Here is a 25072-nt window from a genome sequence, read left to right on the forward strand (position 1 = left end):
TATTTTATTATTGTTTGATTACAGTTGTCCCCATTCCCCCACCCCCACCCCCACTACTCTCCCCTCTACCTTCTTTTCACACTTTAAATATATAATTTCTCTCTTTTGGCCTGTAGGGTTTAGGAGTTGCTCTCCTGCTTGTATCTGGGGCTTTACTGATGTTGTAAAAATGTACCTGCCTCATGCTTCCTTTTCCCTCTTATGACAGAACTGCTAGGTTTGTATGTTTTCCCTTGATCTTGCAATCTACCAGTCTGGCCTCTGGAAGACTTTTTTTTTTCCTGAAGGTGGCGCTCCTGCTAGATGGTGGTTTCTCCTTGGAGCACAGGGGCCCTAGCGTGTCTTCTGCTCTCATTTCCTGTCTCCTGGAGCTTGCTTTTGTCACTGCATTTGGGAATGTGCATAAGGAGCTTGCTACAGTGTGGGTTTCATGCCTAGGGCATTGGGAGGGTCTACAGGTCAGGAGGGTGGGTGCTCCGGTGAGGATTCCCAGTGGCCCCTTCAGTGGAGGATTCCTGCCAGACCCATCTCTGCTTATACCTGGAAAGTTTAATCCATTTATACTTAAGGAAATGACTGCAATGAAATCACTTCTGCCCTTTTACTATTTGTTTTCTCTATGTCTTACACCTCTCTTTCTTTGGGAGGGGTTCTCAATTTCTCCTTTATAGACTTCTTTTGTAATTGATACCTTTCTGGTGTCCCAAGTGTTGTGCCTTGCCTCGGGCTCTTATGGTCAATACTTGTGCCTAAACATGCGTGGGGATAAAGCTGCCTGAGAAGCTAACCCTTCCCTGGATATGCTGCAGTGTGTATAAAACCAAGAGAAGTTTTTGTACTGGTCTTTGAGGGAGTCGCCCCACATGTTGAGACCTATAACCACGATAGTTTTAGAACAAGGTTCATATTGTTCCCTCTGGCACTTAGCAGCATGCCCTAGGGGTGCTTACTACTGACCAGGTTCCTGGACGCTGCCAATACGATGGGGTGTAAAGGATGAGAGGCAGGCGATTTTAAATGTCACAGAGCCCTAATTACCACAAAGCAGATGATTCTTATTTACTCAAGTCTTGCCCTCATTGTCGTAAGTTTTTACTAAGTTTGAAGGTATTCAAAGGTTAAGTCTGACCAATTTCACCCCTTATTAGTTGATTTGTGGGAGAGAACATAGCCCCAGAGTTGGCTGCTTTACCACCTTGGGTGCTGTCCCTTTTTATTATTGATTTTTAGTAGTTCTTTACAATAGGGGAATTGACTTACTATGCTTGTTTTAACTATTTTTCTCATTTATATCTGTTTTAATTTTTTTTCATGGTTTTTTTTTTATATTTATGCTCGTAATGTGTTTCGGACTTTATGAACCAACTTTATAAAATGGGGAAAATCTAGAGGCGTTATTCATTTTCAGAAGGTCAAGAAAATACAGTAACATACATGCTTTTGCTTTTCTTTTGTGCAGCCCAACGTGTCGGAAATCAAAACAGGCTACCTGTCCATCATCATGGATCCCGAAGAGATGCCCCTTGATGAACAGTGTGATAGGCTTCCTTATGACGCCAGCAAATGGGAATTCCCTAGGGAACGGCTGCAGTTAGGTAAGAAGAAATCTCTATTCGCTCACCCTCCCACTTCTCTTCCACCATAGCATCACAAAATCACTGAATAGAAGGCCTAGGAAAAGACAATGGCTTGAAATCTGGTCTGCACTTAAACCTAAATAAAGTATGGTGTGTTTCAAAGATGTGTTTCAAAAGCCATAAGTTAGGGGAGCAGGTGGCATTGCACACCTAGCATGAGACTGGGAGGTTTTAGAACAGGGGTGTCAAACTCATTTTCACCGGGAGCCACACCAGCCTCGCAGCTGCCTTCAAAGGACCGAATGCAACTTTAAGACTGTATACATGTAGCTACTCCTTAACTGTTAAGAGAGAGCTCGGCACTGCGGCTGGGTAGGAGCAAGGTGCCGCGCCGGATAAAACAAGGTGGAGGCCCATGAGCTTGCATTTGCCACTTGTTTTAGAAGTACTAAGCGAGTCACCTTATATAACCCATGCCACTTAACTTTTCCCAGCTTTTTTCCATTCTTAAGAGAAAATATTAGTAATTGTAGCTGTGCTGTTTGTATTCAGTCGCTGCTGTGAGGTTGTAGTGAGGTAGCGTTTGGGTATGTGCTTTACAAATGTTAAACACTTCCTAAGTGGAAGGTATTGGGTAACAATGGAGTCTCTTTGAAAGACGTTGACTGGCATGGCCGAGTCCTTTACATAAAGAAGATATTATGAATGCCCACACAGAGAGAGCCAGTATTCCAGTAACTAGTGTGCTTCCTAGTGAAGTAGATGACCAGAAGTCTTCACTTACATCTTATTAACAGATATGTACTCACACTTTCACCAGAAGAACTGGCTTGTATCTTCAGACCGCCGTAAACCTGCTCCAACCCACATGGTTCTTTCTCTCAGTTGCTGGCATGGGGTCGCCCTCTATTCACTTATTCCACACATATTTATTGGTCATCTACAAGATATTAAACATCTTTCCAGGGCATAGGGAGATTGCACCGAGCCAGACCGACCTCACGGAGCTTGTATTCTATTGGGAGAATTCATACTAAATGTAACACCATAATGTTATCTAATCATAGCGTTATGAAGAATAATAGGGCAAGTTGAAATATAGAGTAAAACCTCATTTTATTTAATTGTTTAAAATTTTTATTTTTTAATGTAATGTGTATTGTATTTTTCCCATTACCATTTGGTCCCCTTACACCCCCTCCCCCCAGCAATCACCACACTGCTGTCCATGTCCGTGAGTCTTTTTTCCTTTTTGCTCCATCCTTCCATTGTTGTTTTACATGGGGTGGTCCAGAAAGGGCTTCCCCCCACAACCCCGAGAATTCTGACTCAGAAGTTACGGTGCCCATTGCAAGCAGCCAACTTTCCCTTTTTCTCTGGGGTCTTTCAGTGGCTCCTGCTCATTTTCGCTTCTCATTTCTGCAGGCAAAATCCTCGGTCACGGTGCCTTTGGTAAAGTGGTGGAGGCCTGTGCCTTTGGCATCGACAGAGCTTCAACTTGCAAAACCGTGGCAGTGAAAATGCTGAAAGGTAATGTTGATGTTCTTCGGAGGCCACTGGCAAATATCTGCAAGGGGATGCTTGGGGTCAGGTGGAAACCAGACTGTTCAAGAAATCAAGTTAAAAGTCATGGAGGGAGGTAACTCCAAGTAACTTCCACCCTGATTGGACCCATGCTTCCCATGGAAACCGCAGCCATGGACACGAGGCAATTATCATGAAACCTGATGGTTCCGTCCATTTGCTCTTCTTTGTTTTAATTTATTGTTGTTCAGTTACAGTTATCTGCATTTCCTCCCCACCCCAGGCAATCCCACCTCCCTCCCCCTTGGTTTTATCTATGTGTGCTTTATAGTAGTTCCTGAAAACCCTTCCGCCTGCCATTCCTTCCCCCTTCCCCTCTGGCTCTTGTTACATTGTTCTTAGTTTCAATGTCTCTGATTATACAATTATGGAATAGCTTCACGAATTTGCATGTCATCCTTGCACAGGGGCCATGCTAATCTTCTCTGTATCATTGCAATTTGAGTTCATGTGCTGCTGAAGCGAGCGCTATTTGTTCTTTTGTGTTCAACCACAGAAATACTAAACTAAAGACTCGAGGTGGTTAGTTTTCGTAAGACCCACATGAGTCAGCAGTGGTATTGGACCACCCATTTTCCTACATGGTGTTCCATTGCAGCAGTGGAAGGGGATGTTACAGAATATTCTTGGAATGAATTCTAACTGCATTCTGCACTGGTCAGGCTACAGAAAACTGCAGTGTGGTTTCAACATTGAATAGATAAACCTGTGTATGTTTACACATCCCAATACCATCCAGTCCATGCTCCTGACTCCACACAAAAAGACTTAAATCCAACTTGGCCAATTCACCAATCTTGTAGGATAATAATGCAGAAAGTTTATCACAAAAGAAGTAGCTACTGAAGGATGTCCTTTTCAAAATGAGAAAGTAGGAAAGTGGTTAAGGATGTTGGTACCCAAATCTCTGCATGCAGGGCGGGCTAGTGTGTGTGAAGAAGATACTACTCTCCCATTTATAATATTGTTTGGAAAGCACAGAAACGAATCGTTGTGTTAAGGATTCTTCTGCCAGTATTCTTTAGCATTAAACAGGATCTCCTATGCTCCTGCAACCTCTCCCAGGAGAAAGGATTCTTTTGTGCATTACTGTGTTTATTTCAAGCAGATTGTGCCACTTCCAGTGAGTTTAAGGCTTTGATGTCGGAACTGAAGATCCTCATTCACATTGGTCACCACCTCAATGTCGTGAACTTGCTGGGTGCCTGCACCAAACCTGGAGGTAAGGGGTCTCCCATACCTGGCCAGAACTGCCTTCTAGGGGTCAGAGCGCTCAGAGGCGAGCTGGGCCCTGTTTAGACAGGTCTTGAGGTATGCATGTGAGCTTCCTCTAACTTAAGAGGCTCCCTGCAATGTGCAGAATCTCCGGAGCCCATGTTATTCGACCCCTGTTCTAGGAAATACTGGGCCATATATAAGGGGATTGGAGGTATCTCTAAAATGCTTGCCAGCTTGAGCATCCTGTGGAATCTCAGACACATTAATTGAAGAGAAAACATATAGGTGCTAAGGAGGTATGCCAACATATTCAGGGAAGGGTGTCCATAGCCTAGTTTGGTCACCCATCTTAGCTTTTACCTTCTTAGGCTAGCACCATAGCCTGAGGAGGGGTTTCAGCCATCTAGTCAATAGCAATTCTACAACCCTTGTGTATTAACAGACTTGAAGGTATTCTCTCAACGACACCAAAAGCCCTTTAGTTATGTCTGTATTGCAGTGCTATTCAAAAGTTCTCTCTTTCATTTAACTTGATTTGAAAGAACATTTTCTGAGCCCCTTCTGAGTTTATGTGAGGCACAAAGCAAGGGGCTTGGAGAGCGTACTGGGAGCGCGGTGCAGGGAAATATAAATAAAAGAGTCCTTCAGGCCACATACAATTTGTGGTGTTGGCAAGCACAGAGAAATGTAGGTTGCGGGAAGCCTGCAGAGAGACTTAAGCCACGGAGGGGCACAATGACAATCGAGAGATGCATTTTAGCAAGAGATTGGTGGTGGGGGCGGGGCAGCAGTGTGGACGGTGCAGACAGGAGCCCGGGTTAGTCAATGAGTGAAAGATGCAGCTGGTTGGGTGCTCCTTTGCCTTTGTCATTGCAACTGTTAGCTGCCTGCGGTCAGGGGCCCTGTCCTCCTCATTTCTGTATCCTTCATGTTAGCCAGTCCAGGGAACACCACAGTAAAGTACATTGTGGTTTACTGGCCTTCATTTCCCCCTTCTGCCAAATCTTCCCTCACCCAGCTGTTTCTGGGATCCATCGCCATTTATATTCAGCACAAGTAGTCAGTTGCCTAGTTCATAGCTACAGAAATCCCATGTGAGATTTTAGGAGATTTCTGGTCGACAGATGACCAGGACAGGGCTAGCCCAAGAATTGGCTGGCCTGCATCATCATTTCTGGCAACGTGACTGTGCACATTACTCCGGGCAGGTCCTCTGATGGTCATTGTGGAATTCTGCAAGTACGGGAATCTGGCCGACTTTCTGAGAGGGAAGAGAGGCGATTTTATTGCTTCCAAGGTAGGTTTCCCCAACTGATCCCTACACTTTTCTCTTCTTTTTTTTGTACTATCTGAATATTTTCTGGTGATAAAAAAGGGAGAAAAGAGTGGATAACAGAAGCCAGAGAGCTGCTGATCGGGGCATGGAGGGTATGCATTTCTACATCCAATACAGCCTTGAACTTGATGACCTCTCAACTTTTTCTTAGACAGAAAACTCAGCATGCTCTGGGCATGGGCCAAAATTATGTGGTTGATTAGTGTCTCATTCAGTTTACAATATGAGATGCAGGCTACTTGGCTAGCCCAGCTCCCATCATGCCTTTATGCTTCCATAGCCATCAACTTAGCTTTCTGGCATCACCTGAAGCTCTGGGAAAAGGAACTTTTAAAAACACTGAATGTATTGGTGTGGCATTGGTTAATACGGCGTATAGGCTTCGAGTGTGTGATTTTAAGGTCCCTTCATTTGGATAGTTTCCAGCCCTGAGGAAATAAATGGTCAGGGCATATATCACCGAAGTCCCAATATGCCCCTCCTCTCACTTTCCCGCTCTCTGTAGGTGGACACGCTGCCCCTGCCCTTAGCTCTCTGGGGAGACGTAGCTGTCTCTATTTCCCAAAGCACTGCATCCATCACTGCTTTATTTAGAAAAATACCTGATGTTTTCAAATGAATTTGGAAGAGTCTCCAGAACCCAGGGTGTCATGTGACTTGGTTTTCCAAACCTACCTAGCAATTTGTTAACTCCAACCCCAAGTTCCCCCTCTACTCTCATTTTAGCAAAGAGAAAGGGAGTACTGGTGGTTAAAAATAGGGGGTGTCTTCTTTGTATGGCATACGCTCAATTTCTAAGCACAGAGCTCAGCTGTCCTTCAGAGTACCACATGTCACTGCTTATCCTGGCTCTGTGGAGGCCTGCTGGCTGACAGGGCGAGGAATCCCCTTTGCTTTGCCAGCCAGATCTGGGATGTTTCCTCTCATCAGACATGAGTCCAGTGACATCTCAGCTCTCTTCCAGCATGTCTTTGAGCAGTTCCCTTCCACCTGTCTAGGCTTCAGTTTCCCCATTAGATACCTTGGGTGGGATGGACCGGATCCTGTTTAAGTCTCTTCCAGCTCTGAGGATCTATTTGGACTCTCAGGTCCCGCTCAGTATGGATAGAAAGATGAAGCCCTTTCATGATTCTGACTGCAAGTCCTCCCAGCTGGTCAAGCCACGTCTGGAGAGCGTGGCTAGCACAGGAAGTTCCACCAGCTCTGGCTTCATTGAGGACAAGAGCTACAGCGAATCCGATGACGAGGAAGAAAGTAACCGCCACCTTCTGGGGGCCACGATGGCCCACCGAGTAGGTATGTGGAGTTGTTTTCTGGCCAACCCTCAAGGCTTCTTGAGGTTTGAGGGTAGGGGTTGCGTTGGAGTAGTGAGGCCACTGCCCAGCAAGATTGGACCGTGGTGGAGGGCGGTCACCCAGCGCACCAGGTGTCTTCTTCCTCTGTAACTGTTGCCATGCATCTCGGAGGACATTTGCTTCTAAGCTCAGCTTGCACTTTCATTGGCAAACAGAAATAGTCTACAGGGACACATTGGTCTAGACCTTTACTGTTTCCAAAGCATTTTCCAATAAATTCTTTCCTTGAGTTTTATGCCTGTCCTGTGAGATGAATTAGGGATGCTTATCTCCATTTGACACAGAAGAAGCTGATATTATATAAGTATGATGGGATATACTTTTTAAAAGATTTTTTATTTATTTATTTTTAGAGAGGGAAGGGAGGGAGGGAGGGAGAGGGGGGAGGGAGGGAGAGAGAAACATCAATGTGCGGTTGCTGGGGGTCATGGCCTGCAACCCAGGCATGTGCCCTGGCTGGGAATAGAACCTGCGACGCTTTGGTTCGCAGCCTGCACTCAATCCACTGAGCTATGCCAGCCAGGGCTGGAATATACTTTTATACTTATTATATAATATTATACTTAAAAGTGTATTCTATAAGTATACTTATATTCTGTAAGTATAATATAAAATATACTGAACAGATAATTGCCTGATAGTCAAAATATTTAACAGATATGTAAGGTATTGAGAAATGGCTATGAATCTGAAAAGATTTCACAGCTTAAAATATTGACCAAATGCTTGCACAGATAGTGACCAGGCAGAATAGGTGTGTGATGTAGCCTTGGAGCAGGGTCTTTTTTTTTTTTTTTTTTTTTTAATATTTTATTTATTTATTTTTAGAGAGGGAAGGGAGGGGGGGGGAGAGAGAGAGAGGGGGAGAGAGAGGGAGAGAGAGAGAGAGAGAGAGAGAAACAGAGAGAGAAACATCAATGTATGGTTGCTGGGGGTTATGGCCTGCAACCCAGGAATGTACCCTGGCTGGGAATCGAACCTGGGACACTTTGGTTCCCAGCCCGCGCTCAATCCACTGAGCGGAGCAGGGTCTTAGGGTTTTTGAATCGTGGTCAAGTCTGGGCAGGGATGGGAGAACTCTAGTGGAGAGGACACTTGAAGAGCTCATTAGAGTAACTATTTACCAGGAAGTATGGAAATATTTCAAGGACAAGCAACTCTAACAGCTGTCCACTGTTTTCCACATCAGTATTGATCTGGCTCAGCTAAATAAGAGAAGGAGGAATCAAACACAGGCCACTCACTTCTTTCCATGCTACTCCCCACTCCTGGTTTAGACTGACGGGTTCAAGTGCTGACTTTAGGTCCCATGTGTCTTACTCTTCCTGAGTTTCCTCCCTTACACTGGAATCTACTGGTGCCGCTGATCTTCCTGCCTCTGTTACTCTTACTGTCCTCTTGGTCACAAGTAAACTGTGTATGATAACTGTCTGGCATTGGTGCATGATGGGACATCACGTGGTCTGAGAGGGAGAAGATTGGGGTTTTATTACTGGCTCTCACTAACATACCTTGTGACCTTGGACAAATCACACCTCTTCCCTAGGCTTTGTTTTCTCTACTTGTAAAATGACAGTAGACATGTGGGCTAGAATCTTTGTAAAGGCCCTTATAATCTTAATATGTTGGTGGGAGAGCATCAGGGAGGACATAGGAATTTCTGAACTTTGCATCTATTGACAGAGACTGGGGGAAATAATCTAGTGAGGGGTGTGGTATATACTGACCATACATTGTGATTACAAAAGCTCAGACCTGTGATAGCCATGAATCATGGGAATTTCCTTGAAAATTCCCAACCTTTGGCATCCCATAGACATCTTCCAGGTTCTTTCTTGCACCTAGAATTGGCTAGGAAATCTGTATAAGCAATGCATCCAATTGAGGCGGGGGAGGGGGTGGGCTGGGAGATGGTCAAAGTATGAGCTGTTGAATCCCTGAAGACATCTTGGTAGATAATGTTGATTCACAAGAGTATATGCCTATCACTTAAAAATACACAGGAGGTCATAGTGGAGTATGGTATGCCATGATCCTGTTGTTAAAAATCTTTTGCCTCCATTTTGCAAGCTTTTGTGGAAGGCACATCTTTCTTCTTCTTTAATTCTCCCCTACTGCTGTCTCTACGAAATCATGGGGCAGTTTTAAACCATCAGTCTTTTTCTCCAACCTTCTTTTTGCTTTTCTAGATTCGAAGAACCTCTATAAGCACACCCTCACCTTGGAGGACCTGATCTGCTACAGCTTCCAAGTGGCCAAGGGCATGGAGTTCCTCGCTTCCAGAAAAGTGAGTGTTCCTTCTTCCTTTTCCTTCATTTCTTTTGTTTGTGGAGGAAGGGGGGAGTGGATTTCCAAAACACCAGTATCCATAGTGGCTTTATTTTTGCTGTTGCTGTTTTTTATTAGGCAAATATTTTAAGTATATTTTATTGATTATGCTATTATAGTTGCCCTAATTTTTCTCCCCTTTGTCCTCCTCCACCTCGAACCCCCTACCCTCCACCATTCCCCCACTTAGTTCAAGTCCATGGGTTGTACATATAATAAGTGCTTTGGCTTCTTCATTTCCTATACTGTTCTTGACCTTGCCCTGTCTATTTTGTGCCTAACAGTTATGCTTCTTATTCCCTGTACCTTTTACTCCCAGTCTCTCCCTCCCTGTCCCCACTGAGAACCCTCCATGTGATCTCCATTTCTGTGATTCTGTTCCTGTTCTAGTTGTTTGCTTAGTCTTTGTTTTGTTTTGTTTTTTAGGTTCAGTTGTTGATAGTTGTGTGTTTGTTGTCATTTTACTGTTCATATTTTTTATCTTCTTTTTCTAAGTCCCATTAACATTTCATATAATAAGGGCTTGGTGATGATGAACTCCTTTAACTTGACCTTATCTGAGAAGCACTTTATTTGCCCTTCCATTCTAAATGAAAGCTTTGCTGGATAGAGTCATCTTGGATGGAGGTCCTTGCCTTTCATGACTTGGAATACTTCTTTCCAGCCCCTTCTTCCCTGCAAGGTTTCTTTTGAGAAATCATCTCTGACAGTCTTATGGGAACTCCTTTGTAGGTAACTGTCTCCTTTCCTCTTGCTGCTTCAAAGATTCTCTCCTTATCTTTAATCTTGGGTAATGTAATTATGATGTGCCTTGGTGTGTTCCTCCTTGGGCCTAACTTCTTTGGGACTCTCTGAGCTTCATGGACTTCCTGGAAGTCTATTTTCTTTGCCAGATTGGGGATGTCATCCTTCATTATTTTTTATATAAGTTTTCAATTTCTTGCTCTTTTTAAAGACATTTGTAGAAATAAGTGCTTTCTGACTATGTGGAAGGAAGTCCAGAGAACCTGGGGTCCTCTCAGCGGGTGTTGTATCTAAGCAATACAATGAAGACTCGAAAACAAGAAAATTTTCCAAAGATCTAAAGACTACATCCTACGATGCCTGAAGGTGTGGGGATGAGGGAATATCGCTGAACAGAGAGCTTGCCATTGATTATGAAAGGCTTTGAACATCATACAAAGAAGTTGGAACTTTGATGGTTTCTCACCATCACAAAATACAAAATTTTTAAAAGTAGGAACACGCTCAAGTTTGTGTTTAAGGAAAGGAACTTTGGGGGCCAAAGTGGGCCAGGGAGTAGTTCGTGGGGCTAGACTGGAGGCACAGGTAACCGTTCAGAAGCCTTTGCAATGGTGTCAGTGAGGGAAGACAAGGGTCTCTGTGACCCAGGGTGCTAGCAGTAGAATGCAGTGTGTAGAATAGATTTATATTCCAAGGTAATATCCCAGTGTCTGAAGGACCAAACACTAGTGGTAGGCAAATGGGAGGAACTATTCCATCGTCATGGAGATTCTGCCCGCTCAGCCACATTTCAGAATAGACCAACTCATCCATCTCAGTGAATTTTAGCCTCAACCCTTTTATCTGAGGCTGAGCAATTCCAAGATACTTTCCTATTCTGAATGTTCATTCCTTTTCCTTTCCACGTTCAATAACTTAGCCTTCCTCCTGGCTGAGAATCCATAAGCCTGCACCATCCTAGGGCCTGGCAGCCCTCTGAGCCGCGTTTGTGCTTTTTCTTCAGTGTATTCATCGGGACCTGGCTGCTCGGAACATCCTTCTAACTGATAACAACATTGTGAAGATCTGTGACTTTGGTTTGGCCAGAGACATCTACAAAGACCCTGACTATGTCTGGAAAGGAGATGTAAGTTCAAGATTCACTGGCACAATTCCCCAAGCCCGGGCCCTTGGAAGCTGTCGGTATTAAGGATGTTATTTCATGGCTCTCTCCCGTTTTGGCTTTCTAGGCAAGACTCCCGCTTAAGTGGATGGCACCCGAAGCCATTTTTGACAAGGTTTATACTATCCAGAGCGATGTGTGGTCCTTTGGCGTCTTGCTGTGGGAAATATTCTCTCTGGGTAAGTGTATCTTTTTGTTGCCACCTCCTCACTATTCCGAGTCAACACTGGCTACAATCTCGGAACTTAAAAGACCTTGGTCCGTGGATACAATGGCATCCGTCAGAAAACCTTTCCGGCTAAGAACCAACAAAATGTGTCTCATTCATTTACTGATTGATCTAATTTATTTACAAAATATTTATTGAGAGCCTGTTATGTGCCAGGCATTCTAAATGCTGGAGATACCGTGGTAAACAAAGTAGATGATAATCCCTGGTGCCGTGGAGCTTGCCCTCTAGTCAGAATAGACTGACCATGCACAGTTAATCAGTGAAACATGGAAAATTTTAAATAGTATTAGGTAGTAAGGAGAAAAATGTAGAAGAGATTTCGGGACTACTGGTATGGATGGGTTAGTTTTTACATTGAATGGTTAAGGGGAGCCTCACAGAAAGTAAAATGCTTCAATGAAGGCCTCAAGAAATGAGCCACACAGCTATCTGGGAGAAGAGAATACTGCGCGAGGGAAATAGCAAATGGAGTGTGCCCAGTGAGTCTGAGGATCGGACAGGAGACCACTGTGGCTGGAGTGGACGAGTGAGCTTCAGACTCACTGGAGGTGAGGGTAGAGAGGGGAGGAGGTGCACACATCAGGCAGGGCTGTGTTCACACAGAGAGATTAAGGAACTTCTTAAAGACTTCTCAAAGAGTCAGAATTTGAACCCAGCATGTCTGACTCCCAAGCCCCACTTTTTTTTTAAGATTTTATTTATTTATTTTTAGAGAGGGAAGGGAGGGAGAGAGAGAGAGAGAGAAACATCAATGTGCGGTTGCTGGGGGCCATGGCCTGCAACCCAGGCATGTGCCCTGACTGGGAATCAAACCTGCGATGCTTTGGTTTGTAGCCCGCGCTCAACCCACTGAGCTATGCCAGCCAGGGCTCCAAGCCCCACTTTTAACCACCGTGCACATTGCCAAACTTACCCAAGCCATAGCACGGTGTCAGTGTTTCTAAGTCCTGTGGAACCCTGAAGAAAGTAGCACAGGAAAACTCGAAACCAGTCTTCTAGACTCCCAGTCGCACATTCCTGATACCTGAAGGGACAACTTTATAAACACAGCAGGAAGCCTAGAGATAGTGCAATACAAGGCTTTTACAAAAGAAAACAATGCTCTAACATCGGATTCTCCTTCTTTCATGACTCTGAATCAACAGCCTGTCTATCGTACAGAGAGATTTTTAATTCACATCAGCCAGACATGCCTATTTGGGAGCCGGGCGCACCTCACTCACACAATAGCGATTTTATTAAGTATTTGTGTCACTGAATATAGAGGAGAATTCAGAGGCTTATAGATCACTGAGATCACATGATTGGAAGATGCTTGCCTTGCCCACCCAGGCTGTTGTGGCCCGCATCTACAATGTCCTGTCTCTCTGTCTACTCTCTGAGATGAAAGCTATTTAAGAGGTGGGGAAAAGTGTTTGAGCAAGGGGGAACGGACACAATTTGGTTTTTATCCAAGTCACACCTTTTACTTGTAGCCACTTTGACAGGTGTAAGGTGTTATCTCATGATGTTTGTTTGCATTTTTATGATGACTAGTAATGTTGCACGGACTTGATATTTTTGTTGAGCATCTGCATGCCTTCTTTGGAGAAATGTCTTCTCAGGTGATTTGCCCATTTTTTAACTTTATTTTTATTTTGGACACTGTTACAGAAGTCCCCATCCTCCCCCCTTGGCCACCTCCCCTCAGCCCAGCCCCCTCCTCCCCTCTGGCCTTCACTACACTGTTGTCTGTGTCTATGTGTCATGCATATGTTATTTTTGTCCCTTTGGTAGTGTCATATTTCCTTGATCTCTTGTGTTCCTTGTAGCTTTGTACTGGTGTCTGTCACCATCTTGAATCTCAAAGTCCTAGAAAATGTTATTTTAGAATGTTCCTAACTATTGAATATAAGCAAGCAAGTAAGAGTCATGAGTTTGGCCATGTAGCTTACCCATGCACAGACAAGGTGTTCAAAGAGACTTGTGGTTTGATCATTTGTAATCTCCTAACCTAGTTTAAACTGTGATTCAAACTAGGAAAATGTGCTTTTTCTTTACCATAAAACATTTTTGTAATTATTTGTTTCACTTGTCAACATGAAATGTACTCTCAGGCCTTATTTCTTTTTTGGGTTTGGGTACCACCAAGACTACATTTCCCAAGTAGGAAATAGGTGTCCACACTCGGTGGAAATCTCCTCCCTTGTTGTTCTTCAGACCTGAGCTACATTAGAATGTCATAGTTAAAGTATAATATGAAAAGAGCATTGAGAGACTGCAGAAACAGATGTTTTGGGGTTAAAAATAAAATCACCCACCTTACATTGAAAGGTAGGTTACATTCCAGCAAATCACGGGTAATGGCTGAGCATATCATTTCAAAGCATGACATTATTGCTGGACTGTATAGCTCCCAGTTGGTGAGAGCATTGTCCTGATAGACCAAGTTTCAGGTTTGAGCACCAGTCAGGGCGCACACAAGAATCAACCATAAATAAGTGGAACAACAAATCAACCTCTCGCTCTCGCTCTCTCTCTCTCAAATGAATAAATTAAAAAATTTCAAAGCATCGACTTATATCGCCAAGTCAATGGAAATTCCTTGGTACTTTTTAAAACCCTTTACCTTCATCTCAAAATAATTTATATATGTGGTTTCTGGGAGAATTATTTATGCCAGGCCTCTAAATTGTCAAGGCAAGTGGAAGCGCTGTGTCACACGCTCTATGTAGATCTGGAGCCGTTTGCCCCCTCCTCAGAATTTCCTTTTAAGTCTCTGTCTTACGAGATCCTGATGAGTTGCTTATTTCATGGGAATTTCTTATGTGTCAGGCGCCTCGCCCTACCCAGGAGTGCAAATAGACGAGGAATTCTGCCGCCAGCTGAAGGCGGGCACACGGATGAGAGCTCCTGATTATTCCACTCCTGAAATGTAAGTTGTTGCTCTTCATGCTAAGGGTCATCCGACTAAATGACTTTGGACAACAAGGTCTACGTGAACATCACAGATCATAGATGATGACACGCGAAATCTTGTTCAATGCCCACATACTTCTTTGGCTTTTCTCAAGTATGCAGGCAAACCTCGAGGGTATTGCAGGTTTAGTCCAGATGCTTACAATAAGGCTAATATCACAGTACTGCAAGTCACACACAATTTTTGGTTCCTCATGGCATATACCAAACTGGGGCCAAGATCTAGGGATCTTTGAATAAATTGATAAGTGAATCTAGAGAGAGATGTCAGAGGAATGGCAGCATGACAGATCCCTTTATTATCTCCCCTTAAAGTTTCAGCAGTTGGGACTGCTATAATTCAACAGATTCTTTTTTTGATGCACAAACATGTATGAGAGATCTGTGCATTGAAACATATGAAGTTGGGCGTCTGGGGGTGGATAAAGGAGGGGGGAAGGGAGAAGAGCTGTAGGACTCAGCCCAGAGAGGAAAGGTATCAGGTTATGGCTGGAGCTCCCATCAGCTGAAAGTAGCAAAGAGTGTCAGTGGGCATTTCTGCAGGAATGGGCAATACAGGTGGCAGCTGAACCCTATGACCCGAGCAGGCACATAGCACAGACATGTGGCTATGATTGTCTGCAGTCAGCATTCTAGTCAGAAATAAAATCACAGTGGCTAACCACCTCCCCTGACCCTCCAAGAGCTAGAAACAGACCCCAGAAGAACATGTAGCAGTGAGTGTCAGGTTGCAAAGAACATTATCTTCAAACCCAAGAATTAGTAATACAGAAACCTTTTCTCTAAACAACAGGCACACTTTGTGACTAATCGCAGGGTTGGGTGGATACAGAGGGGAGGCCACAAAGGTCTACTGGCCACTATTACTGACAGAGAAAAGCAACAAAGGAAGCAGCCAGCTTCCCTGAGTTCACTCCACCCCCACCCATCAAACATGGACTGCCAGCAGCTTCTAGCACAGGGCATAGCACTGGGATTTCGCAAATTTAAAAATATATTGCCCACCACATTCCCCATGGGGGTTGGTTCCCTGAGGCAGAGGTGAGCTGAATACATGAGACAAGCCCACCTTCCCAGGGAACACAAGCCATTTTCCATCACCCAGCAGAGGTCTGAAAAGCCAGAGCAATGCAAGAGCACTGAAAACTCGTGATTCAGCACCACCTATTGGAAAGCAATAGAAAAACTTCTTAATCAGTCTAATAGAGAAGTAAGTGCCAGTCATACATAGATGCCTAGAAAGAGAAGGAATCCACCAAACACCATGAAAAAACAGGATAATGAGGCAGCTCAGAAACAAAGTAAAAAATCTCCAGAAAATATACTTACAAGACATGAAAATGTGTGATATAAATGACAAGAGAATTCAAGATTGCAGTTCTGAAAAAACTAAATGAGATGCAAGAAAACAGTTTAATGAACTCAAAATCAATGAACAAAATGAATACTTTTACAAAGAGATTGAAACTTTAAAAAAAATGGAAATCCTGGACATGAAGAACTCAGTAAAAGAGAGAGAATGAACTAGTAAGCATAGGAATTAGAGCTGAGCAGATAGAGGGAAGAATTATTGATATTGAAGATAGAAATCTAGAAATAATGCAAATAAAAGAAAAGGGGGACTTAAGCATAAAAAATAAAATGAATTTTGAGAACTATCTGACTCCGTCAGAAAGAACAATCTGAGAATAGTGGGCAGCAGAAGAAGAAGAGCAAGAGAAGGGAACAGGGAACCTATTCAAATAGTTGGCAGGAACTTCCCAAACCTATGGAAAGAGCTGGATCCTCAAATCCAATTAAGTGAACAGACTGCTTTATTAGCACAATCCAAAAAGGCCTTCTCCGAGGTGGATGATACTAAAACTGTCAAAAATCAATGACAAAGAAAGACTTCTCAAGGCAGTCAAAGAAGACAAAAACGTAATGTATGAAGGAGATCCCATTAGGTGATCATAGGACTTCTCAGCAGAAACTCTAAATGCTAGAAGAGAGTGGAACCAAATATTCAAACTACTGAGAATATGGCTTGGGGGTCATTGGGAAGGTATGATCTCGGGTGTCATCCATAGGAAAAGTCAGAGAAGCAATGGGAATAAAAGAATGAAAAGGTTTTTTGGTATTTTTTTCAATCTTCAGCTACCAGACTATGCTTGACTGTTGGCACAGTGAGTGCACTCAGAGACCCAACTTCTCTGACCTTGTCGGGCGTCTTGGAGATCTCCTTCAGGCCAACGTTCAGCAGGTGAGCATTGCTTTCCTTTATTCTGTCATGTCAGCATCATTTTGGTGTTGTCTACTAAGTCCCAGTTCTTGGAGCTGTGAGTACTACTGTGTTGGACTGTGCTCATATTCAGTCCTCGGGGAGCTCATCATCTAGTGTATGGGAGTTTAAGGGGAATAATTACAACATTATAGGAAAACAGGGGAAATAATTAATAAACCCCTGAAGAAAGTACATGCAATAAGAGACAATATCATTTCTTCATTAAAATATGGATTGAGAGATCCAAGATGGTGGAAGGGTAAGTGATTCCAGTAATATATTTCACAGAACTAGAATGAAAATTTCAAAAATCTTTTAGATTTTTGGAACAACAAAAGGCTCAGCATAGCCCTGGCTGGTGCAGCTCAGTGGATTGAGTGCAGGCTGCGAACCAAAGTGTCCCAGGTTTGATTCCTAGTCAGGGCACATGCCTAGGTTGCAGGCCACGGCCCCCAGCAACCTCACATTGATGTATCTCTCTCTCTCTCTCTCTCTCTCTCTCTCTCTCTCTCTCTCTCTCTCTCTCTCTCTCTCTCTCTCTCTCTCTCTTCCCCTCTCCCTCCCTTCCCTCTCTAAAAGTATAAATAAATAAAATCTTTAAAAAAACAGGCACATAGATCAGTATATCAATACAGAGCCCAGAAATAAACTCACATCATTATACTCAATTAATATTTGACACAGCAAGCAAACATATAATGGGCTAGAGATAGTCTATTCAGTAAATGGTATTGGGAAAATTGGACAGATTTGTGCAGAAAAATAAAATAGGCCACCTTCTTATACCACACACAAGAATAAATTCAAAATGGATCAAAGATATAAATGTTAGACTTAAAACCATAAAAATCCTAGAAGAAAACATAGGCAGCAAAATCTTAGACATTGCTCATAACAATGTTCTTATTGGATATATCTCCCTAGGTAAGGGAAGCAAAAGGGGAAAAAATAAACAAATGGTACTACATCAAACTAAAAGTTTTTGCACAGCAAGGGAAATCATCAACAAAATAATAAGACAATCCTCAGAGTGGGAGAACCTATTCACTGATACATCTGGTAAGGGGTTAATAACCAAAATTTACCTAGTACTTACAAAACTCAACACCAAAAAACAAACAAACAACCCAACTAAAAAATGGGCAAAGGACCTGAATAGATACTTCTGCAAAGAGGACATACAGATGGTCCATAGACATATGAAAAAATGCTCAACATCACTAATCATCAGAGAGATGCACATTAAAACCACAGTGAGATACCACCTCACACCCATCACTAGAACTAGCATCAATAAATCAACAAACAGCAAGTGCTGGCCAGGATGTGGAGAAAGGGGTATTCTTTCGTGCTGTCGGTGGGAATGCAGACCAGTATAAACCACTGTGGAAAGCAGTTGGAGACACCTCAAAAAATTAAAAGTGGATCTGCCATTTGACGCATGATCCTACTTCTGGGAATATATTGGAAGGAACCCAAACACTAACTTAAAAGAACATAAGCACCCCTGTGTTCATCACAGCATTATTTACAATAACCAAGGTAAGGAAGCAGCCCAAGTGCCCATCAATAGATGAGTGGATAAAATAACAATGGGACATTTACAGAGTGGAATACTGGGTAAAAAAGAAGAAATTTTTACCCTTCGCAGCAGCATGGATGGACCTGGAGAACATTATGCTAAGTGAAATAAGCCAGTCAGAGAAAGAAAAAATGGCATATGATTTCACTTATATGTGGAATCTAATGACCGAACTTAACTAACAAGGAAAATGGGGACAGACTCATGGATGGAGAGCAGGCTGACAGCTGGCAGGGAGGGGAGGTTAGAGGGTGGAGGCATTGAGCAAAAAGGAAAAAGGACTCATATATATGGACAATAGTGTGGTGATTGCTGGGGGAGGGGGCATACGGGGACTAAACGGTAATGGAAAAAAATACAATAAAGATTAAATTTAAAGAAGATCATTACAATATATACAATCATTGGTAAAAGTAAAGCAATTAATAAACTTAGTTTTAAGCAAATTTTTAAGTAAATTATTTGTTGAGCATCTATCTAGTCTGTGCCAGCTATTGCAATGCACACTGTTTATTGATTGATTAATTGATATTTTCCCCCATACGTGCATTTGTTTATTGCTGTTCAGTTACAGTCACACTGCCCTTTCCTCATTGCTCACCCCTACCCTGTCTCCCCCTACTCCCACAGTCAATCCCACCCCCATTGTCCATGCCCATGAGTCCTCTATTCGTGTACCTTTGCCCCTTTGGCTTTGTCCATGGGTCTTTTATACATGTTTCTTGATTTGACCCTTCCCCTCCTTTTCCCATTATCTCCCTCCTCCCTCCCCTCTGGTAACTGTCAACGAACACTGTTGATTTAAAGATAAAAAATATGACCTCTGACCTCAAGGAACACACAATCTAGTAAGAAAAAGGACTCATGGACATAGACAATAGTGTGGTGATTGTGGGGGGAGGGTGATATAAGAGGGGTAAATGGTAATGGAAAAAATACAATAAAAATAAAAGTAAATTTAAAAAAATTAAAAAAGAAGGTTTGTAGTAGAGTATGATGAATACCAGGAAGAAGGGATACCAGGGTCCTGAGAGATGAGCAGGAGTTAAACTGTTGAAAAGTGCAAGAAGAATTCTAGGCAGAAGGAACAACGTTTTTTTTTTAAAAATTGGTTTTGCCATGATATTTCTTTCATCGTTAAAGGCGGAACATATTTGCAGCTCAATAGTTGTTTGGGTTTTTTTTCCAGCCTACTTACTGCCAATAGAATTGAGGAACTTTAATGGCCTCTTTTCATTATATACTGTCTCTTGTCCTTTTCACTGCATGTTGACAGTGTTTCTGCTCATACAGTTTCCTTAAGACTTTTGTGGTTTTCTCGTGAAGTTTATTGGGGTTCACTTTATTCGAACAAAACCATACCCACAAGCTTCTGACATAAGCATTTCTATAATTTAGAGTCTCGCTAAAACATTGGAGGGCAGTCTTAAAATTCCTCGAGACGCTGTTGTTCTCTAGATTGATCTTTAGGCCATATTTTCTTGACAATGTCACAGTTATTTATTCTTTGTTCCGAAGCTGTTTTGTTTATTTTACCACACACTTTACTATCTGGAGAGGCAGAGATTTTTGAAAAACACCGATTCCTGACTCCTTTTTATTTAACAACTTGTTGTTCCCGCAAGTACATCTTTCTTCTTGCATTTTATTAGCAGCAACAAGAACAAGCCATACGGCACCTTCAATGTCGTAGTTGGAAATAACCTTACCCAGATCATTGAATGCATTAGTCAAATTTTCTCCTTTTCACATAACAACCGACAACTATATTGCTAATCTTTCTGCTATAGTATATAATAAGGAACTCCTTTCCGTTTCTGACACGATGTTCCTCATAAGCAGCCTCCACTTTTCAAGCCAAAGTTATACAAATAGTCAGTTAAAAGTAATTTGTCCTTTCACTGATTCTCTTATGTTTTGTTTTTGAACATTTTTGATTGTTGTTCAAGTACAGTTTTCTGCCTTTTCCCTCCACCCCTCCCCACCACCTCAGCCATCCCCCCTCCCTCCCCTGTTTCCACCCCCGCCTTGTTATTGTCCATGTGTCCTTTCTAGTTGTTCCTGCAAATCCTTCACCTATTCCCCTGCAATCCCTTCTCCTCTCCCCTCTGGTCACTCTTATGTTTTTAATTTAAATTTCATTTTTCAATTACAACTTACATTCAATATTATTTTGTATATTAGTCTTAGGTTTTACAGTATAGTGGTTAGGTAATGATATACCTTATAAAATGATCACTCCAATATTTTCAGTACCCATCTGACACCATACATAGTTATTAGTTATTACGACACTGTTGACTGTATTCCCTATGCTGTACTATATACCCCTGTGACTACTTCCATGTGTAGTACTTTGTACATCTGAATTCCTTCCCCTTTAAAACTTATCCTCTCAAACCCTTACCAGTGTAGCCACCATCAATTTGTTCTCTGTATCTATGAGGTTGTTTCTCTTTTGTTAGTTCATTTATTTTCTTGTTTAGATTTCACATGTAAGTAATATTGTATAGTATTTGTCTCTCTAACTTATTTTACTTAGCATAATTCCCTCTAGGGTGATCCAGGCTTTTGCAAATGGTAAGATTTCATTCTTTTTATGACTGAGTCATATTGCATTGTTTATACGGACCATAGCTCTTCTATTCACTGATATACTGATGGGCACTTGGGTTGCTTTCATTTCTTGGCTACTGTAAATAATGCTGCAATGAATGAACACAGGATGCATATATTCTTTGAAATTAGTATTTTGGGTTGCTTAGGATATAACTACAGAAGTAGAATCAGTTGGTCATAAAGCAGTTTCATTCTTAATTTTTTGAGGACCATGTCATTTTTACAATGACTGCACAATCTGCATTCCCTCCAACAGTTCAGGAGGATTCCGTGTTCTCCACATCTTCACCAACACCTGTTGCTTGTGATTTATTGATCAGAGACTTGAAGACAGCTGGGAGGTGATATCTCAGTTTGGTTTAACTTGCATTTCTCATGATTACTGATGTTGGCCATCTTTTCATTTGTCTATTGGCTGTCTGTATGCCCTCTTTGGTGAAATGCGTACTCAGGTTCTCTGTCCATTTTTTAATTGGATGTTTTGGGTTTTGGTGTTGAGTTGGATATGGGTTTTTTTTTAATATTTTTTATATCAATGCCTTATCACATGTATCATTGGCAAATACTGCCTCCCATTCAATAGGTTGTTTTCTTTTGCTGTGCATACCCAGGCTGATGCCATATAGAGAGGAGTGCTTGACCTAGGAAGGATAGCATCTTTGGGCAGTGTGGGACAGGTACTCAGTACAGGGACATTGGTGGCTGTCCCTCCAGCCCTCTCCCGAAAGCTACACAATCCAGCCTCTCCCTGTATGATCCCACTTTGCTCTGAGCCGAGGTCCCTCCATGGGATCCCAGGATGACTGGCTGCAAAAAAACATTGTGTGCTGGCCCTTTAAGAGGGTACCTGGGTTTCTCACGGCTTTCTACCTCACCCTGGTGGTCAGAATCTGTTGGTCTCCACTGCCAGATGCTATGTGGGCTCTTCTTTCCAGCACTGGTGCTCTGGATTGGGAAGCCTGCGATGGGTTTGAGACTCCTCATTCCTCAGGGGGAATTTCTGCAGCTGAGATATCCATCCAGATTCTCAACCACCACAAGTGGGTACAAGACCATTCCTTTTGGCATCTCTGCCCTTCCTCCCAGTCTCAAGGTAGCTTCTTCTGTATATCCTTAGTTATATGACTTCTTCTGTTCAGCTAGTCTTTTGTTGTTTATTCAGGTTGCTTGTTCTGTAAGTTAGTCGTTAATTCAGATTTGGTGCTCTGAGAAGGTGAATGCAACTTCCACCTACTCGCTGCCATCTTGGATCCCTTCATTGGTTCTCTTCATAAAGGACTTTCTGCTTCTGCGCACTCCCTTCATCCCTTGTAAGACTGTTTATTTCAGAGGAGAGAGGATGGGGGAAGTTATAGAGGGAAGAAGGGAAAATTCTTTATAAAACATTTTTTATTAAAAAGCACTGAATCCACAAGTTTGTAAGTATGGCCTTATTAATCAGCCTCTGTGGCACAAAAGGTGTGGTTCTAAATTGTTAAGCAGGGATTTTGAGCTAAATAGGAAAGTAGAGCAAACCTCTCAACTGTCCAGTGAAGACCAACAGCCCTTGTTATAGCCAGATGTTAGCAGGGAAGGATGTCACAAGTGCAAATTAGCATATTTGTACCTTGGGAGTGACGGACATGTCTGTTTTCACATGCAGGATGGCAAAGACTACATACCTCTGAATGGCGCCGGCGGGCCACCTACATTCATGAGCCTGGATCCTGTAGAGGAGACCATAAGCAATAACATCACCATAGACGCCAGGTGAGATTCGGTAGCTTCTGCTTCTTTGAGATAATGTTTTGGGAAACTGTTACCAAGGATAGTTGTCTAGAATCAGTAATTTTCAAAGGGGGGGGATCAACAAATGATACCCCTTTTTTTTCCCAGAGTTCTGAACAAACTAAAACATAAGTGATAGTGCCAATTTAAGGTCTTCGCTCCAGCTTTCTTGTTGCTATAAAGTAGATTAGAGAACTGGCTGACAGCTGCAGCCAGATGGACTTGTTAACATGATCCTGAATTAGATTTACCCTAAAATTTCAGGTTCCCCCTGAGGGAAAAGACACTTTTTTTTGCAGCCAACAAAGTCCTAAAGAGAGAAAGGACTTGGCAAAAGTAGGCAATTATTTCTCACCAATCTGATAACTAACTTCCCTTCTCACAGTGAGGGGGTGGTTTAAGAGATTGGGAGGGCAGTGTTACTCTCACAGCGTGTCCTCCACATAGAAATGAGGAGAGATAAAAAACAGTGTTCCTGCCAACAGAGGATGTTGAATAGCAAGTGGAGAGGGCCCAAGGACAACTGAGGATAAGACTAAGCACAATTGAATTCACTTCAAGTGAACAAAGAACATATTAAATATCTTTGTGTGCAACATTATTAGGCACTGCGATGGTGGTCTTATTATAAAATAAGACCATTCAAAATAACTGGCAATCTAGTGGCAATAGAGGACATGCATGATTATGAACAAGCCTAGGAAGTTTTGTCAAGGCGGGGCGTACATAAGTGGTGTGGGTTGAGACTTGTAAGAACTTAGACAACAGAGAAATCAATACAGGGTTAAGACATCGAGGCAGGGTCTACATCTACAGTTGGGTAGTTTGTATGTGACACAGGTGCGCAGCTCAGGGAGCAAATGGGGACTGAATCCAGCTCATGTTCTACTTGACAATCCCTCTGCCCTGAAACAGCTCTGTGTGCCTAGAGGAAGGCACACTTTTCACAGCACTAGTTTATCATTCATTAAGGATCAGGAGGAGGATTCTGTCAACAAGGGGTACCTTTTACTGATATACACAAAATACAAGGTTGTCATGGTCTTAGAAGATTCCCAGAGGAGCTGAGGCTTCCAGTGAGCCCACCAAGGATGAGCAGCATTCACTCACAGTTCCCAATCCCATCATTTAGTCATTGGCTGGAAAATTTGCATGATTCCAATGATATTGTGCTGGACCCAGGTGTAGTGCAGCTCCATTACTTATCACATAGATGTTTTCTAAAAAGCTTTAGGTCTCAAAGTTTTCCATATTTTTTAAAGATTTTATTTATTTATTTTTAGAGGGAAGGGAGGGAAAAAAAGAGAGAGAGAGAAACATCAATGTGCGGTTGCTGGGGGTCATGGCCTGCAACCCAGGCATGTGCTCTGACTGGGAATCGAACCTGCAACACTGGTTCGCAGCCCCCGCTCAATCCACTGAACTACGCCAGCCAGGGCAGTTTTCCATATTTTACACATCACCTGGTTCATTCAAGTCTAGCTTACATTGCACTTCATTGGCATTTTGCTCCCAACACTGTAAACATTTAAATGACAGCTGTAAGTCACAGCATGTTTCAGAAGAAACACAATCATAGAGTCATCTCAGGTAGAGTGTCAGGTTCCAGCTGTATACCCGTATGCCCTAAGCCTGACTCTCAACACTGGCCTCTATTGCTGTGTGCTTATGATGAGACCCAGCAGCTGTGGCAGAGCATGACAAGCGTCGGCCATCACAATAGATGATGTTGAGCATCTTTTCATATGTCTATGGGGTCATCTGTTATGTCCTCTTTGGAGAAGTGCCTATTCAGATCCTTTGCCCATTTTTTTAATTGGGTTGCTTATTTTTCTGGTTTTAAGTTGTCTGAGATCTTTATAAAGTTTCTATATTAATCCCTTATCAGATGTATCATAGATAAATCACATCCCATAGGTTGTATTTTCATTTTGATGATGGTTTCCTTTCCTGTGCAAAAATACAGGGTCCAGCACAAATACTGCCCCTTTTTATTACAAAATCTTTTGTTATGAAATAATAAGTGTGTAATTCTGTAACATAACAATATCACACTTGAGCACACCATATGACATTTTAGGTGAAATGTTCAAATTCAGACTATCAATTATTACACATATTATTACTCTACCAACCACACTCAAGCAGGCACTACTTCTGCCGGACCCTATGTTTATTTTGCTGTATTCCTATTTTTTTAATATTTCCTTTCCACCCCAACCTCTACACCACCCAACAGAGAAAATATTGCTAAGGGAAATGTCAGAGTTTACTGCCTATGTTTTCTTCTAGGAGTTTTATGTTATGGTTTTGAGTCTTACATTTAAGTCTTAAATTGATGTTGAGT

General features: G+C 42.5%; 1 protein-coding gene and 1 non-coding gene across 2 annotated transcripts in view; one reads left to right on the top strand and one right to left on the bottom strand.

Moving 5' to 3' along the window:
* Positions 1-25072, top strand: part of LOC114505286 (vascular endothelial growth factor receptor kdr-like) — a 168143-nt gene that overhangs the window by 137025 nt on the left and 6046 nt on the right. Inside the window, exons 17-27 of the mRNA XM_028523177.2 lie at positions 1460-1595; positions 3003-3107; positions 4270-4383; positions 5588-5676; positions 6804-7011; positions 9260-9357; positions 11146-11268; positions 11372-11483; positions 14351-14450; positions 16631-16736; positions 22601-22707. Coding sequence (XP_028378978.1) covers positions 1460-1595; positions 3003-3107; positions 4270-4383; positions 5588-5676; positions 6804-7011; positions 9260-9357; positions 11146-11268; positions 11372-11483; positions 14351-14450; positions 16631-16736; positions 22601-22707 — 1298 coding nt within the window. The remainder of the gene's footprint in view (positions 1-1459; positions 1596-3002; positions 3108-4269; positions 4384-5587; positions 5677-6803; positions 7012-9259; positions 9358-11145; positions 11269-11371; positions 11484-14350; positions 14451-16630; positions 16737-22600; positions 22708-25072) is intronic.
* Positions 3523-3630, bottom strand: LOC114505807. Its single transcript, XR_003685277.1, has one exon. It is a non-coding gene; the product is annotated as a U6 spliceosomal RNA (small nuclear RNA).

The sequence above is a fragment of the Phyllostomus discolor genome, chromosome X, assembly GCF_004126475.2.
Source record: "Phyllostomus discolor isolate MPI-MPIP mPhyDis1 chromosome X, mPhyDis1.pri.v3, whole genome shotgun sequence".
Lineage (NCBI taxonomy): Eukaryota > Metazoa > Chordata > Mammalia > Chiroptera > Phyllostomidae > Phyllostomus > Phyllostomus discolor.